Genomic DNA, 14,873 nt, shown 5'->3' on the forward strand with positions numbered 1-14,873 from the left:
AAGCTGTGTTCTCATGGTACCTTCCCTGCCTACACAGGGACACTAAGGGCTTGGTAAAGAGGTCTGAATTAGGAAATATCCTGAAAATTGATAGCAATTCCTACGAATTTCTTCTAAGGTTGTGAAAGATATCCCTGTGAAAAAGGACAAGTTGTTAAATCTTGAACTTGGAGCTAGGAGAGACTCAGGGGTGGAATGTGTATGTCTGAGAGCCTGGCTTCAGTTCCCATCCAATCTCCCACATCCCTGGAATGAGGGAAGGTGACTTTATATTAAAGTTCTCCATTTAGGAGAATAGATGGCGGGATCCCAAGCATGCAGACCTGTTCTGACAGCAGGGACCACAGTTAGTTTGTGGGAGTTTGGCCTGCTGGCAGGGTTGGGAGATTGGGGGAAGCAAAGCAAGATGTCTGGGACACTGGAGAGACAAAGACTGTGGAGGAATGAAGAGATGCCAAGGACAGCAAAGAGGGTCAGACTGAAACACGGGCGGAAGCAGTCTCTGCAGCCTGGAGCGCCACTGCAAACTGGGCTATTTTCCTTTTAGAAAGAGTAGCTGAGAGGCTGAGAGGTGGCTCAGCAGTAAAAAGCTGGCTGTTCTTACACAGGACATGGGTTCAGTTCCCAGAACCCACATGGTGACTCACAACCATCTGTACTTCCAGTCCCGGGGAATCTGACGCCCTCTTCTGGCCTCCTTGGGCACTGCATGCATGCAGTACACACATTTAGGTAAACCACTCATACACAAAATAAAAGTTAAAAAGAAAAGAAACAGTAACTAAGAAGGGTTTCTGAAAGTGTGTTCCCCCGGGTGTCCGCATAGTATGGTCCAGAAACTTGTTGAAAGTGCAGATTCCAGTCTCCCTCCACCCTCCCCACCCTCCCCACCCTCCCCACCTTCCTCACCCTCCCTCTGGACCTTCTGCATCAAGGGATCTGGGGTGAGGACAGCAAGTCTTGGTTCAGAAAGGCTGCTAGGTGATGTGTGTGTTTCCTACAGTCTGAGAGCCCTGCTGCAGAGCAATCAAGAGAACCCAGACATTATTAGCTGAAGCCCTCCTGGCAGAGGCCAGACAAGAGAGGACACTAAAGGTCACCCAGTAAGTGACAAATAACATTATGTTCAAAAACAAATGAGGAAGAGAGGCCAGCATGAGCCAGAAGGGAGATGGGTCCCACGGAAGGCGTCCCTGGAGGTAAGCAGCTTCCTCCGTTCAAGATAGTGTGTACCCTCCCGCACTCTTTCCGGAAGTACAGACACCTGCTGAATCAATCACCGGGGCTTATCTGAGGGGAAGAGGCCACGCTGTTCTTTTCAGTGGGACATGGGACTCCCAGAGGGGTGGTGGGCAGAGACTGATGTGGTCTCTGCAGGGCTCAGCCGGCTGCTCAGGTTAACAAGTCTCAAGTGGTCCTTCTATCAGGACAGGTACCCAGCCAGGGATCAGAGAAAGAAGATTCCATCCCCAGAGTTCTCAGCACACAGCTCTTCTGGACCATCTATCTTCGCAGAGCCACATGGGCATTTGGGGAATGACTGCTGAGAAACGTAAGTGTTTGCAAGGGCTTCGGTCTGTGGCCTAAACTCGACAGGGTAGAAAGGGATCGAACGCGCCCCCAAGCTCACTCACATCTCCTCTCCTCACATAATCAGGGTTCTTATAAATATCCCGGGCCAGGCCAAAGTCGCAAATCTTCACCACATTGTTCTCAGATAAAAGGATGTTTCTCGCTGCCAGGTCCCGATGAATGCACTGTAATAAAACAGTTATGTAATGAACGCACTTCCCGAATCAAGCTGCTTAATTTCCTGTATCCACTCTGGGTCATTATTCTTTGAAAAAAAAAAAAAAACAACTGTGTGTGTGTATATGTATGAGTGTGTGTGAGTATGTGTGTATGTGCGAGTGAGCGTGTGTGCACACACAAGCACTCATGTGAGCATGCATATACCATGACATGCATGTGGAGGGCAACCGTGTGAGTTCCTGGGATCGAACTGAAGTCATCAATTTGGCAGCAAATACCTTTACCTGCTGAGCCGGCTCACTGGCCCTGGTATCATTATTCTTAATTCTAATTTCCATTTCATCTGTGGTAGAGGGAGCATCTCTCAGCACACACCTAGCTACCATAAACACAATGTGCTTCTTGTGCAAGTACAAGGTCCAGGTGGCTCAAAGGACACGTTCTAAATCAGCCAGGCTCCTGTTCTATGGGAGCGTACTGGTCAACCGCACCGGCAGTCTGAATTTTGCCAGTGAGTGAGATTTTCCCCTGTGGCCTTTTAGAGCAGATCTTTGGGAGCTGTGGTTAGGGGTGATTTGTTTTGTTGGCTGTTTACGTTGTTTGCCGCTGTTGCTGGTTTTAAGACAGACTCCCGAGGTGTTGTGTACCCTGACCCGGAACTCACTCAGGTTGGCATGTAACCAGGAATCCCCCTGCCTTGGCCTCTCAGGTGCCTGGATGCCCATGGTTTGGGCTTGAGCTGAGGGTTTCTGAGAAGCCTCAGGTGGGTATACTGAAGATAGCTTCTTCATGAAGCCTGGAGAGTTTAGAAGCACGCCAGAGGGCACCGTGGAAGACAGCGCTCCTGGGTTTGTGTAGTCCAAAATACCCAGGAAGATTTTACCCTTAAATGCTATCCGCAGGCTCAATATCCTGGTACCTCTCCATATCAGAGCAAATCTAGGTTATTGTGGTGAGGTCTGGTGTATAGTTAACAACCTAAACAAATATAAACAAATACTAGAAAAATAGCTTCACAGCAGAGGTGTGTGTCCAGGCCTCACAAAAAGACAAATCAGTAGCAGAATGCATTTTCAAATACGTTACCATTAAGTTATAAAAATATATCCAACCCGATTTAAGTTGAGAATTGATGTCATTCTTGTATATTGGTTAACATATGCAATCTGTATGTTTTCATACATCATTTAAAAGGTCAAAATAAAAGTGGGGAGCAGGGAAGAGACTTGAAAGGCACACGTGTGTTGGATGTTCTAAGTTTAATAACATACATAAAAACAAATTCTAAAATGTAAAGTGAAAGCTTTTGAAAAAAACTCAAAACCTTTTTTTATCTCTGATTAAGAAAGTTAAAGAAGGGGCTGGAGAAATGTCTTGGCAGTAAAGAGCACTGACTGCTCTGCCAGAGGTCCTGAGTTCAATTCCCAGCAACCATGTGGTGACTCACAACCATCTGTAATGGGATCTGATGCCCTCTGCTGGTGTGTCTGAAGACAGAGTACTCAGGTGTGTGTGTGTGTGTGTGTGTGTGTGTGTGTGTGTATGTGTATATATATATATATATATGCAGGTGTATATATGTGTGTACATATGTACATATGCATATATAAAAGATTTGCAGTATTAAAAAACATTCTTTTTTTTTTTTTTAAATAAAGTTAGACTACAAAGAGATGAGCTGACCTTTCTGGAGGACAGAAACTCCATGCCTCTGGCCACTTGGAAACTGTAGGAAATCAGGTCTTCCATGGTGAGGGGCTGCTTGGAGATCTCACTGTAATCTACGGAGCATTCGAATCTTGTAAAGATTTTTGTGCCTGCACCAAATCCCCATTTATTGAAACAATATTCACAAAGTATAAGACACACCAAGGACGCCACAGTTCATTGGCAAGAGAGTTTGAGTCTCAACTCAAGCATCAGAGATGTTTTCCCAGGCTGCGGGGTTGAGGGGTGGGGGTGAAGGGTAGGGGAATGGAGATTGGGCACAATGGGTGTGACCTGGTAGGACATTACCCCCATTCCCAGGATGTTTATTAGGGTGATAAATCCGGAAGGAAAAAAATGTGTGAGATGTGTAGTGTGTTGTAGAAATCCCCGAGACTGGAGGCCGGGAGGAGCGGATACGTACCCTCGTCTCCTTCCACATCGCTCACGCTTCGGTCTTCAGGGAAGCTGGAGCTGGTGACACTTGAGCTGCTGACACTGTCTAGGCGGGGCTTCTGGCCCTGCTCCAGGCCTGGTTCCAGGCTCTCTTTCTTGAGCTCCATATGCAAGGCTGCGTCCTTAGCATAGACAAGAAGCACAGGAGTGAGAGGGGCCCAAGGCAGAGATGGCTGCCGTCCGGATTGGACAAGCCACTGGACCCCGAATGCACACTGGGTGCTAGGCATTTATTTCCCAGGCTGTAGAATCTTTTATGTTCTTGCATGGGTTCCTAGTGAACACCTCAGATCCAGGCAACTGATAAATACTGAACACTTAGTGTGAGCTAGCATACACTTCCTCAACTTCCCCAAGAGCTTATGTCATTTTACTAAATAATTGTCAAAATAGTGTTTGTTTTGTCTTACGAGGTATGGGCGTGGTTTGAGACAGCATTTCTATGTAGTCCTTGATGTCCTGGAACTCAGAGATCTACCTGCCTCTATCCCCCGAGTGCTGGAATTAAAAGTGTGTGTTACCACCACCTGATTTGTTTTTTAAAATAGATTTATTTTATTTTTATTTATGTGTATGTGAACATGCATTTGGGTGTCTACCAAAGCTAGACAACGTCATTGGATTCCCTAGACCTGGGGTCAAAGCAGGTTGTGCCAATATGGGTGCTGGGGGAACAGTGCTCCTAACTGCTAAGCCTTCTCCCTCTTCCCCTCCCTCCCTCCCTCCCTCCCTCCCTCCCTCCCTCCCTCCCTCCCTCCCTCCCTCCCTCCCTCCCTCTCTCCCTCCCTTATAAAACAATTCATACACAAGCTGGTTCTGAAGAGCTAAGTCATCAAAGCCACAGCTAATAATTGGCAAAGCCTGAAAGCTTGCGCTAGCGTCCAACCAAGTCTGTCTCTGCTGCTTTTTGTAGCACATGCCCTGTTGTTTGAAAGGTGACAGAGAGTTTGATAGCCTCACTCAGGTGGTGTGAAAGCCTCTGTAATCCCTGCAGAGGCTCAAGTTACCAGTTCCTCTCATTTCCTCGGGGAGAGAAGAGGAGATACACCTTTCTCTTGGTTTCCCTTTGAGGATGTCACACCACTGCATCCTATCATGAATAGCAAAGGCGGCTCACTGTGGGCATCTGAATCTTGCTGCTTTTCCTCTGCCTTCTCTATAGAGTCTTCTGGCTCCTCTACTAATCATGCCATCATGGGCAAATCCTTTCATGTTTGTCTGCGTTTCATCTTTCTCGTCTGGAAGGCACTACATATTATTACAGTTTGTGCCTCGCAGGAAAGGACTTCCGTGTTCTACTGTTTTGCCTACCGTAACTCATCTACTGCTTCACACTAGAGACGCATCCTGCTCAGTGGCTTTCAGGACGCGGCTGTGTGCCCATGCGTACCCGCATGTGTATATACCCACAGGGGCCTGTGTACCGTACAGCCTGGCTTCTGCTGGCTTCTGTGTACCTAGACAGGAGCTGGGAGGGAATGAAGTTCAGCGCTAGGATTAAACAGCCTTGACTTTTCTGGGATGTCACTAAGAAGAAGCAGTCCTTCCACTAGAGGGCGCCAGGGAGCAAGCAGAAGATCCAACAAACTTTAGGAGGGACAGCAGCAAGCAGCACTGTGATATAGGGTACAGAGGGGTTCCCACATCCTGAAAAAAAAGAGTCTCCTGGGGACACACCCCATACAAACATTTCCTCGAGTCATGTCCCTGAAGGGAGTTTTGCTCTCTCAGTTCTTCTCAAATCCTGTCTGGGATTTCAGGAGTGAAGACAAGTTATATTGCGTGTAACCCACCCTAGACACCTTTTCCTCGTGGCAGGTAGAAAGCCAAACAGTCCAAAGGACCATCATTTTTCTCTCCACGAGGCAGCTAGCCCTGCTCAGACGGAGTCTGGAGTTTTATTTTCTGAAAGCGTACTGCCTTCTTCCTCACAGCTCTCAGAAGCTACGGGGTAGAACCTGTCCCCAGGTTACCCTACCCTTCCTCGCACCCCAGTTCAGCTATGCTCAGCAGCAGTGTGCCACCAAAGACAGGTTACGTTAGTGGACTCTGGGGACTAAGGCAGAATAGTAGGTTAATCACAAAGCACATTTAAGAATCTTGACGGATTTGGGCCGTTCCTCCATCTCTCCTTCCTATTCCTTTAGGTTCCAAATGTGACAGATAGTCATGAGTTTTCCATAAAACACAGCTCCACCAAGTGCCATGGGGAAGTAAACCAGTAAATATAGCCCCGAAAGGAAGCAAGCTCCTCCAAACAAAGGACGCACAAACCCAAACGCTCCATCCTGCCAAGTCCCTGGGGTGTTCTGAGGGCTTAGCGCTTCCTGAGCCCAGTCTAGGACATCAAGATCGACAGGAATCTGTGCTGCTCTCAGCTCGGGGCACCGCTGCACCCCTTATTTAGTGGGGGTCTGAGAAAAAAATTCTAAAGCTGGAGGTGAAGCAAGATAGGTCTTTCTCCTCTCTTTATCTTGTGGTTACTGTGTTCTTAAGCCAATTTCTTTATTACACTAGTATATATATATTTATTTGTGCTTGTCTGCTGCGTGCACAAATGCAGAAGCCAGAGGACAACTTGCTGGAGTTGGTTCTCTCCTTCCATCATGTGAGTCCCAGGGATCAGACTCAGGTCATCAGGCTTGGCAGCAAGCCTCTTTATCTAGACTGAGCCATCTTGCCAGCCATTTCCTGACTTCTCTGGTGATACACACACACACAGACACACACACACACACACACACACACACAGAGCACAGAGTAGATTTAAGATTTCAGTTTTTGGAAAGCCTAGTTTATAAGGGGGAAATATAGCTGGGCATGGTGGTAAACACCTTTAATTCTGGCACTCAGGAGGCAGAGGTAAGTGGATCTCTGTGAGTTCCAGGACAGCCAGGGATACATAGTGAGACCCTGTCTCAAACAATAGAATGAGGGAATATGTAATATATTCAACAGTCTGGTGGGACAACTATGTCTTTGATAAAACCATAGTCTGAGATGAAAAGGTGGGTCAGCTATCCAGTTTTCCTTGCTTTATTTGTAACAAGGTCTCTCTCCCCCCACCTCTCTCTCTCTCTCTCCATATATATGTATATACTTATTTATTTATTTAAATTATGTATATAAGGGTATGTGTGAATCTGCGTGTGCGTCTCTGAGCACAGGCACCCTCAGTGAGTAGAGAGATCAGATTGCCTGGAGCTATAGTAACAGACAGTTGTGAGCTATCTAATGTGGGTGCTGGGAGCCGAACTCAGGACCTTTGGTAGAGCAGAAAGAGCTCCTAACCGCAGAGCCATCTCTCCACTCCTGGTCTCACTCTATTTTCCAGGCTGATGTCTAACACTTGGGCTCACACAATCCTCCATCTCAGCAGCCAGAACTGCTTGCAGGTACTGCAACGTCTAGTTGTCTTCTGTGGTGTCTTCCCTACATATCAGAGATGGGCACCGTTCCTAGAACTCTGAAGGTTCATTCAACCATGTGCATTAGCTGTGTTCAATTGAACTCTCTGTGTCTCTGTTTGTCTCTCTCTCTCTCTCTTTCTCTCTGTTTCTCTCTCTATGTGTGTGTCTCTGATTCTCTCTGTCTCTGTCTTTCTAATGCAGGGGAGGGGACAGACACAGGGCCTCACTCGTGACAAATAAGAACTCCCCCACTGAGCTACACCCCATCCTTCAACATCCTAGTGGATAAAAATTGACAAAAGGGGACAACTAAATGCTTAAGGGAAGAGTTTCGTTTTCCCAACAGTCTCACCCTGGGTTCTATTATTAGCGCCACTGAATACAAGGAACTGGAGCCTAAAGAGACTGACTAATTTGTTCAAGGCCAGGTCTTATGAGAGGAGACTTGGAATTTAAACCTGGAAAATCTGGTTGTGGAGCCAGAGAGCTTGCCTCCAATGTGCGCCTCCCAGATGCCGGTGACTGGCTAACTGTCAGTCACTGTCTCCCTGGCCAATTCAGCCCAGAGAGGGACAGCAGTGGGACCACAAAGCATACCACAGTGTTTGAATCCATGGCTTCTTCTTTAGAGCTGGCCTTTCCTGAAAGACTATGTGTCCTCCCAGTATTCTTGTGTGTTTGTTTGTTCTCTGTGTGTGTGTATATGTTTAGTGTGTGTGTATGCGGTGTGTGTGTATGTGATATGTGTATATGTGGTGTGTGTGGTGTATGTGGTGTGTGTGGTGTATGTGGTGTGTGTATGTGTATATGTGTGTATGTGTGTATGTTGTGTGTGTATGTAGTGTGTATATGTGTATGTATGTGTGTGTATGTGGTGTGTGTATATGTAGTGTGTGTGTATGTGGTGTATGTGTGTGTATGTGGTGTGTGTATATGTAGTGTGTATATATGTGGTGTATGTGTGTGCATGTGGTGTGTGTATATGTAGTGTGTGTGTGTGGCATATGTGTGTGTGTGTGTTTCATGCAGAATGATGCCGCAAGTGCAGGGCCTCCCTGGGAAAGCAGAGGAACCCAAACTCCACTCCTGCCAAAAACAGCGGTTAAGCTGCAGAGTGGCTTGGCACACCTGTAACTCCAGTGCTGTGAAGTGGAGGCAGAAGGATGGTTGGAGCTTGCTAGCTGCCAGCCTAGCTCCAGGTTCAGTGAGAGACCCAGGCTTGAGGGGGTAAGGAAGAGATTGACAGAGCAAGACTCCAGTATCTTCCTCTGGCCTCTGTGCACACACCACACATGTGCATTCGCGCTCATACAGAGACACATACAATGCACATATACACTCACAGACATACACACAACACAGACACTCACATATGTGTACATATATACCCACACACAACACACACATATAAACATATACCACACATACACACCACACACATGCACACACACAACCTGCATATATATGCATACACTGCACACAAACACATATACACACAATACACACATACACACACATATATATAAACACAACACACACATATATGTATATATGTTATATATACATATATAATATATTTATACTATATGCACACACACACAACATGCATATAACACATACACATGCAAATACACAACAACCACAATAATGAAATAGAAGAGGGAGAGCACTAGATTAAGCACACATGATTTCCTGTTGTAGTCCATCACTGATCTATTGGTAACTATGGAAACCATTCAGTTGTTTGTGCCTTTAGTTTCTCTGATTAGTGAAGCTAATCAGTTGTCCTATAGTCACAGGTATGGCTTTGAGGAACAAGTGCATAAAATCTCGTGCAAGGATGAGGACCTCTGTTCAGATCCCTAGCATCTACACAAAATCTTTCAAGGTAGGGCAGACAGAGGAAGCTGGATCCCAGAGGCTCATTGGAAAGTCACTCTAGAGGAACCGGCCAGCTCTAGGTTCAGTGAGATGCCCCGTCTCAAAAAACTAAGGTGGAGAGGCAGCTGAGGAAGACATCCCCATGTCAACTTCTGGGATTCACACATGGGTAAAGTGCACCTACACATATGTGTACACACACACACACACACACATACACACACACACACAAACCACACACACAAACAAACATACACAAGTGCTGCCATTAAAAAACAGCCATACCTTTAGAATCTAGGCCTGGCTAGTTTTTGTCAATGTGACACAAACGAACTAGAGTCACCTAAGAAGAGAGAACCTTAACTGAGGAGTTCTCTTCCTCACTGTGGCCTGTGGGTATGTCTGTGGAGGGATTTTTTTTCTTTTGACTATTGATTGATGTAGAAGGCCTGTTCACAGTGGGCGGCACAATCCCTAGGCAGGTGGTCCTGAGCCATAGAAGAAAGGTGACTAAGCAAGCCAGGGCAACTGAGGCAGCAAGCAGTGTTCCTCTGTTGTCCTTGCTTGGGTTCCTACCCTGACTTCCCTCAGAGATGGACCCTTGTCAGGACCCATAAGCCACAGCCACAGAGAGGGACCAGGGTGAATCCTTACCTTGTTGAGACAGAATAAGTCACGTTTGCTCTTGAGGTAGTTGGACAGGTTTCCGTATTTGCAGTATTCCACGATCACCATCAGAGGCCCTGCAGCCCAAACAACACGTGCTTAACCACACCAGGTCAGACAGCCGTTCAATAGCTTCCGGTCAGCCCTCGAGACCTCAAACCAACCTGGTTTTATATGGGTAGGGCCCGAGAGTGCACCTGAGACTAGAGGCCATGAGTCAAGGCTCGATTCAGCTTCTGTGGCACAAAACCCGGCCTTGTTAATATAACCGAGAACATGGCCCTCTTCCAATAAAGTTTTATGAACACAGATATTTAAATGTCACCAAACAAAATACTCCTTTCTCTTCTTCCCCACCCCGATGATTCAAAGAGAGCCAGCCATGCTGAGCACAGAGGCTACCTGTCCTCTTCCCACCCTTCTGCAGTGAAAACAGTTTGGGGGGAAGGAAGCACCCCCTCATCCCTCAGGGCTCCAGAAAGGAAGTTGCTTCTAGAGCTGGGGTCTCCCCACCAAGGAGCAGGTTTGGCTGGGGTTCAGCTGCCCAGCCTTGGAGGCTCACATCTCAAAGGTACAAGGTTGAGGGACGCAGAATGCTGTCACTGGGGCAGGCGCTCGACTTATGCACGGTTAGGCGCTATGGGGAACTTGTCTGGTTCACGAGGACTCTTTCTGGCCTCCCAGCCCTCAGTGTCTCCTTCCATTGGCTCCCTTTTTTTCTTCCCCATGCTCCTCCACCTCTGCTTCGTGTTGGGAAACTGAAGACCATTTATTGTACAACTCCTTGGCGCCACTGGCATGACTTGAGCATCCGTTCACACCTACACCCAAGTATTCACCTTGCCACAGGGGAAGAGAGACCAGCAAGGGCATACTGGGGGTTCAACAGTTTATAGCCCAGCCATGTTCCTGTTACCTGTCTTGAGAGCTGATCAGAAAGGAGGGGCCTCTCTGATTATTTCCTATGTTACAACCACCCTGTGTGGTTGCTGGGAAGCTGCAGGGGGTGTGTAGCCTCTTAAACCTTTACCATCTCACGTTCAACTCCCCCAGTCATCCTGAGAGAAAAGGCCCTCCATTTGACCCAGAAGATCTAAAATGGAGTGTCTTTCTAACGATGAAGGACTGGGGCGGGGTGAGGGAGGGAGCCTTGTGAGTAGAGAGCTCCCCTCTCAGCAAGACAGATGGCGCAGATGGCGCAGGCCTCCTCCGTCTCCTTTACCTCCTTGCTTCGTGCAGGCTCCCAGGAGGTTAACCACATTCAGATGATGGCCGATGTGGGTCAAGATCTTGAGTTCGGTCATCAGAGCTTTGTACTCACTGGCTGTGGCCCCCTCTGTGTGAGAAGCAAGGAAAAGTCAGGGCTCTGGGACAATGGGGCTGCTTCCGCACTGCCCTGCACTGGAGGCCGCATGCCTGCAACCCTTGTTTGTCCTTGCTTCATTAACTTCCCCACATTCTGCGAAAGGCCAAGTCACCAGCCAGACTGTTTTTATTCCTCCCACCCCGCCTGAGCCAACATCCTTTGCACTGCACTGAGGCCCGCCGTGTGGATGGGGTTAGTCACCGGACGTTTCCTTCTGGTGGACCCGGCTGTGCTGACAATGTGCTGACTCAGAACTGGCACCTCACGTCCTCGGCTTTCCAGAAGCCTCCCTTCTAGCAAAAACAGGTGAGGCAAGAGCCCTGCAGGCAGGGGGCCCACCCACACCTTCCCTCCCAGTCTCCTTTCAGGGAGTCACCAGGAAGGAAAGAGGTTGGGGGCCTCTACGATATCAAGCTAACTGCGTATGTAACACCTTGGAACTGTGTTATTTTCTCTGTAGCCACCTTCACGCCTGGAATGCAAGGGTTATCTCAGGCAACAAGGATTTGTGTTTTCCGGCTCTTTTTTTTTTTTTTTTTTTTTTTTTTAATGTGTATAGCCTTGTGCTGGCACCATGTGTGTGGAGACCAGAAAAGGGCACCAGCCAGGACCCTCAGCACTGGAGTTACACATGGTTGAGCCACCATGTAGGCATTGGGAATGGAACCTGGGTCCTTTACAAGACAGCAAGTGTCCTTAACCTCCCCCCACCCCCTTTAACTTCACTCTTGGAGATGATCTGTGTCAGTCCAGGAACCAACAGTCTAGATTCTAGACTGAGTCCCGCCTGCTCTTTTTCCTATCATTCATTTTTGAGGTATTCATAATCTTAGTTGTTTTTTTTTTTTTTTTAAAGATACTAAAAAGTGTTTCTGTAAAATATTCCAACAGTATGAATATGGAGATCAGTGAAGGGGCGTGTGTGCACGCATGTATATGCTCACCCGTGCATGTGTATGTGTACATGTCTGCAGTGGGAGAGCCCAGCTCTAGCGTGTGCAAAGCTTTTCAGCACCGGAAAAGACAAATAATAAGAGATCGAAAGTCAACGTAAGGAGTCTGAGGTGCTAGAGTAAAAAGTGCAAGCCACTCTAATCTGCTTCCTTGAAGCAGTCACGGTCAACAAGGTGAGCTTCAGACCCTTCCATATGTACTTAAAAATACCCACCGAGGGCTAGCTCAGTGGCTCAGTGAGGAAGGAGCTTGCTGCTAAGGCTTGAGTTCGAGCCCCAGAACCCATGTGTGGAAGAAAAGGACTGACTCTTGCAAATGATCCTCTGACTTTCCTCTCTCTCTCTCTCTCTCTCTCTCTCTCTCTCTCACGCACGCACGCACGCACACACACACGCAGACGCTCACACACATTGATTCACCCCCCCCTTTTAATATCAGATTCTTCTCATCCTGCTTTATTTATTTTTCTTTTATGTGAGTGCTGAGAATTCAACTCGCCTCAAGGACAAGGACAAGAAGGGCTTGTCTCCTCTTAGTCATCTCTCCAGCCCTCTTTTCATTCCTTTTAATGGACGGATGCGTTTCTTCTGACATGTATAGTCTTCAGTTGGGTGTCCGTCTGTCTGTCTGTGTGTCTGTCTCTGTGTGGCTCCTCCAGGCAGGTCCTGTGTCTGTGTGTGTATGTACATGTCAGAGGACAAACCCAGGTGTCATTCCTCAGGATCTGTGCACACCATGTACTTTGAGACAGGGTCTCTCTGTGGTCTGGAGCTTCATGGACTTGAACTCAGATCCTTACGGTTGTACGTTAAACACTTCACAGACCAAGCTATCTCCCCTGCCCCTCTTCCTTCCTTCCTTCCTCCCTCCCTCCCTCCCTCCCTCCCTCTTTCTTTCTTTCTTTCTTTCTTTCTTTCTTTCTTTCTTTCTTTCTTTCTTTCTTTCTTTCTTTCTTTCTTTCTTTCTTTCTCTTTTCTCTTTTTTTTCTATTACAAATATAGCTACACCAGAACATCCCAGTGTGAGTGTGCCCAAAGGCAAAGGTTTCTGTGGAACACAATCCTGGAAGTGGGTCAAAGGTGTGTGCACTTAATATTGTAGTAGATATTGATATATTATTTTATTAAGATGGATTTTTTTAAATAATAACCAGATAAACTCAAAGCCCCAGTGGGGTAGGGCTGGCTTACAGTGTCTGCTCAACAAATATTTTTGGATAAATAAACAGCGTGATTAGTTTTCTCATTTTGGACATTTTTTTTTTTCCAAATGGACAGTTTTCCCAAAACTCCAGAAAGTTTAAGGCTATGCTCAGGGACACACTGAAAGAGCTTTTGACTATGCCCTTTGCTTGGCATCATGTTTTTTTCTAGTTTCCCTGGAACAGAATGTAAACTACTTTAAGCAAGAAAGTTTGGGGGATTGTTTTTATTTTACTGACGGAATTCTAGGGCGAGGGTGTTATGGAAATCTTTTTTCTGTCAATGCTGACAGTGGAAGGAAGATGCCTTTATACGGATTAATTTACTCTTATTTTATGTATATGATCATTTGCCTGCATGTATATATGTGCAGTGCATGTGTGTCTGGTGCCCGTGGAGGCCCGAAGAGAGCCTCGGATCTTCTAGAATTGGCATTACGGGCAGTTGTAAGCGGCCACGCGGCTGCTGGGAACGGAAGCTGCGTCCAGCCAGTGCTCTTAACTGCAGAGCCATCCATTCAGCCCTGAGTTTACAAATAGATTTCACACATGGTTTCTGGATTACATAGAAGAGATCAGCCTTGGAAACAATCTCAGGTTAGAACCTTCTCTCTTATCATTTAACAGTCCCTGAAGATGGTATCCCTTTCTGGCAAGGAGAAAAAGCTGGGGTCAGCAGCTTAGATGGCTAAGCCTTTCTGAGCCACTTTTCCTGTCTGCAACTGGGGAGTAACATTGCTCATCAACAGGGTAGTTGGCAGAAAAGATGTTGGTGCCCAGCCTGATGCTTTCCCCAGCAGAAGTCCCGCAGATGTCACTTCTCCTCAGAGGACAGTGCTGGTCTGATGGCATTCTCACAGAAATGCCCACTCTCATCTGGGTAGTCTGCTCCCAAGCAAACTCCTATGGCAAGGGGAGCGTAACAACTGTGGGCATTTACGGTGTATGCTACAATACAGGGTATATGTATAATGTGTAGCGACCTAATTCAGTAACATTTCCTTCTCCTTGTTTGTTGGTTTGCAGTGGAAGCTTTTAAACTCCTCTCTTCTGGTTCCTTATACAATATATAAAAAACATACTGTGTGGGCCTGGAAGGTGGCTCAGTGGTTAAGAGTATTTGCTGCCCTCTTAGGGGACCTGGGTTCAGTTCCCAGCACCCACTCTGGGCACCTACCTCACAACCACCCAGAGCTCTAGTTCCGGGAGACCTGACACCCTCTTCTGACTTCTGTGGGCACTTGTAGTACACATACAAACAGGCACACACACTTAGACATGAATACAGAAGCAAATATAATAAATTGTAGTGGTCATAGTCACCCTGCTGTGTTGGGGAGCACACGTCCAGTCTGAGTTATGGTATATGGTCCAGCCTCACTCCTTTAAGGATGCTTATCTGGCTTTAGCTGATGAACATAGCCCCTTTGAGGTGAGAAATGTGTTTATGCAGGCTTCCAGAGTACGGTGTCAATGGAGC

General features: G+C 47.1%; 1 protein-coding gene across 1 annotated transcript in view; it reads right to left on the reverse strand.

Moving 5' to 3' along the window:
• Nucleotides 1-14,873, reverse strand: part of Flt1 (FMS-like tyrosine kinase 1) — a 164,835-nt gene that overhangs the window by 17,064 nt on the left and 132,898 nt on the right. Inside the window, exons 19-23 of the mRNA NM_010228.4 lie at nucleotides 11,095-11,208; nucleotides 9,861-9,949; nucleotides 3,884-4,037; nucleotides 3,436-3,533; nucleotides 1,635-1,757 (exon numbers count right to left, since the gene is read on the reverse strand). Of these exons, the coding sequence (NP_034358.2) occupies nucleotides 1,635-1,757; nucleotides 3,436-3,533; nucleotides 3,884-4,037; nucleotides 9,861-9,949; nucleotides 11,095-11,208 (578 nt within the window). The remainder of the gene's footprint in view (nucleotides 1-1,634; nucleotides 1,758-3,435; nucleotides 3,534-3,883; nucleotides 4,038-9,860; nucleotides 9,950-11,094; nucleotides 11,209-14,873) is intronic.

This window comes from Mus musculus, chromosome 5 (genome assembly GCF_000001635.26).
Source record: "Mus musculus strain C57BL/6J chromosome 5, GRCm38.p6 C57BL/6J".
In the NCBI taxonomy this organism is placed as follows: domain Eukaryota; kingdom Metazoa; phylum Chordata; class Mammalia; order Rodentia; family Muridae; genus Mus; species Mus musculus.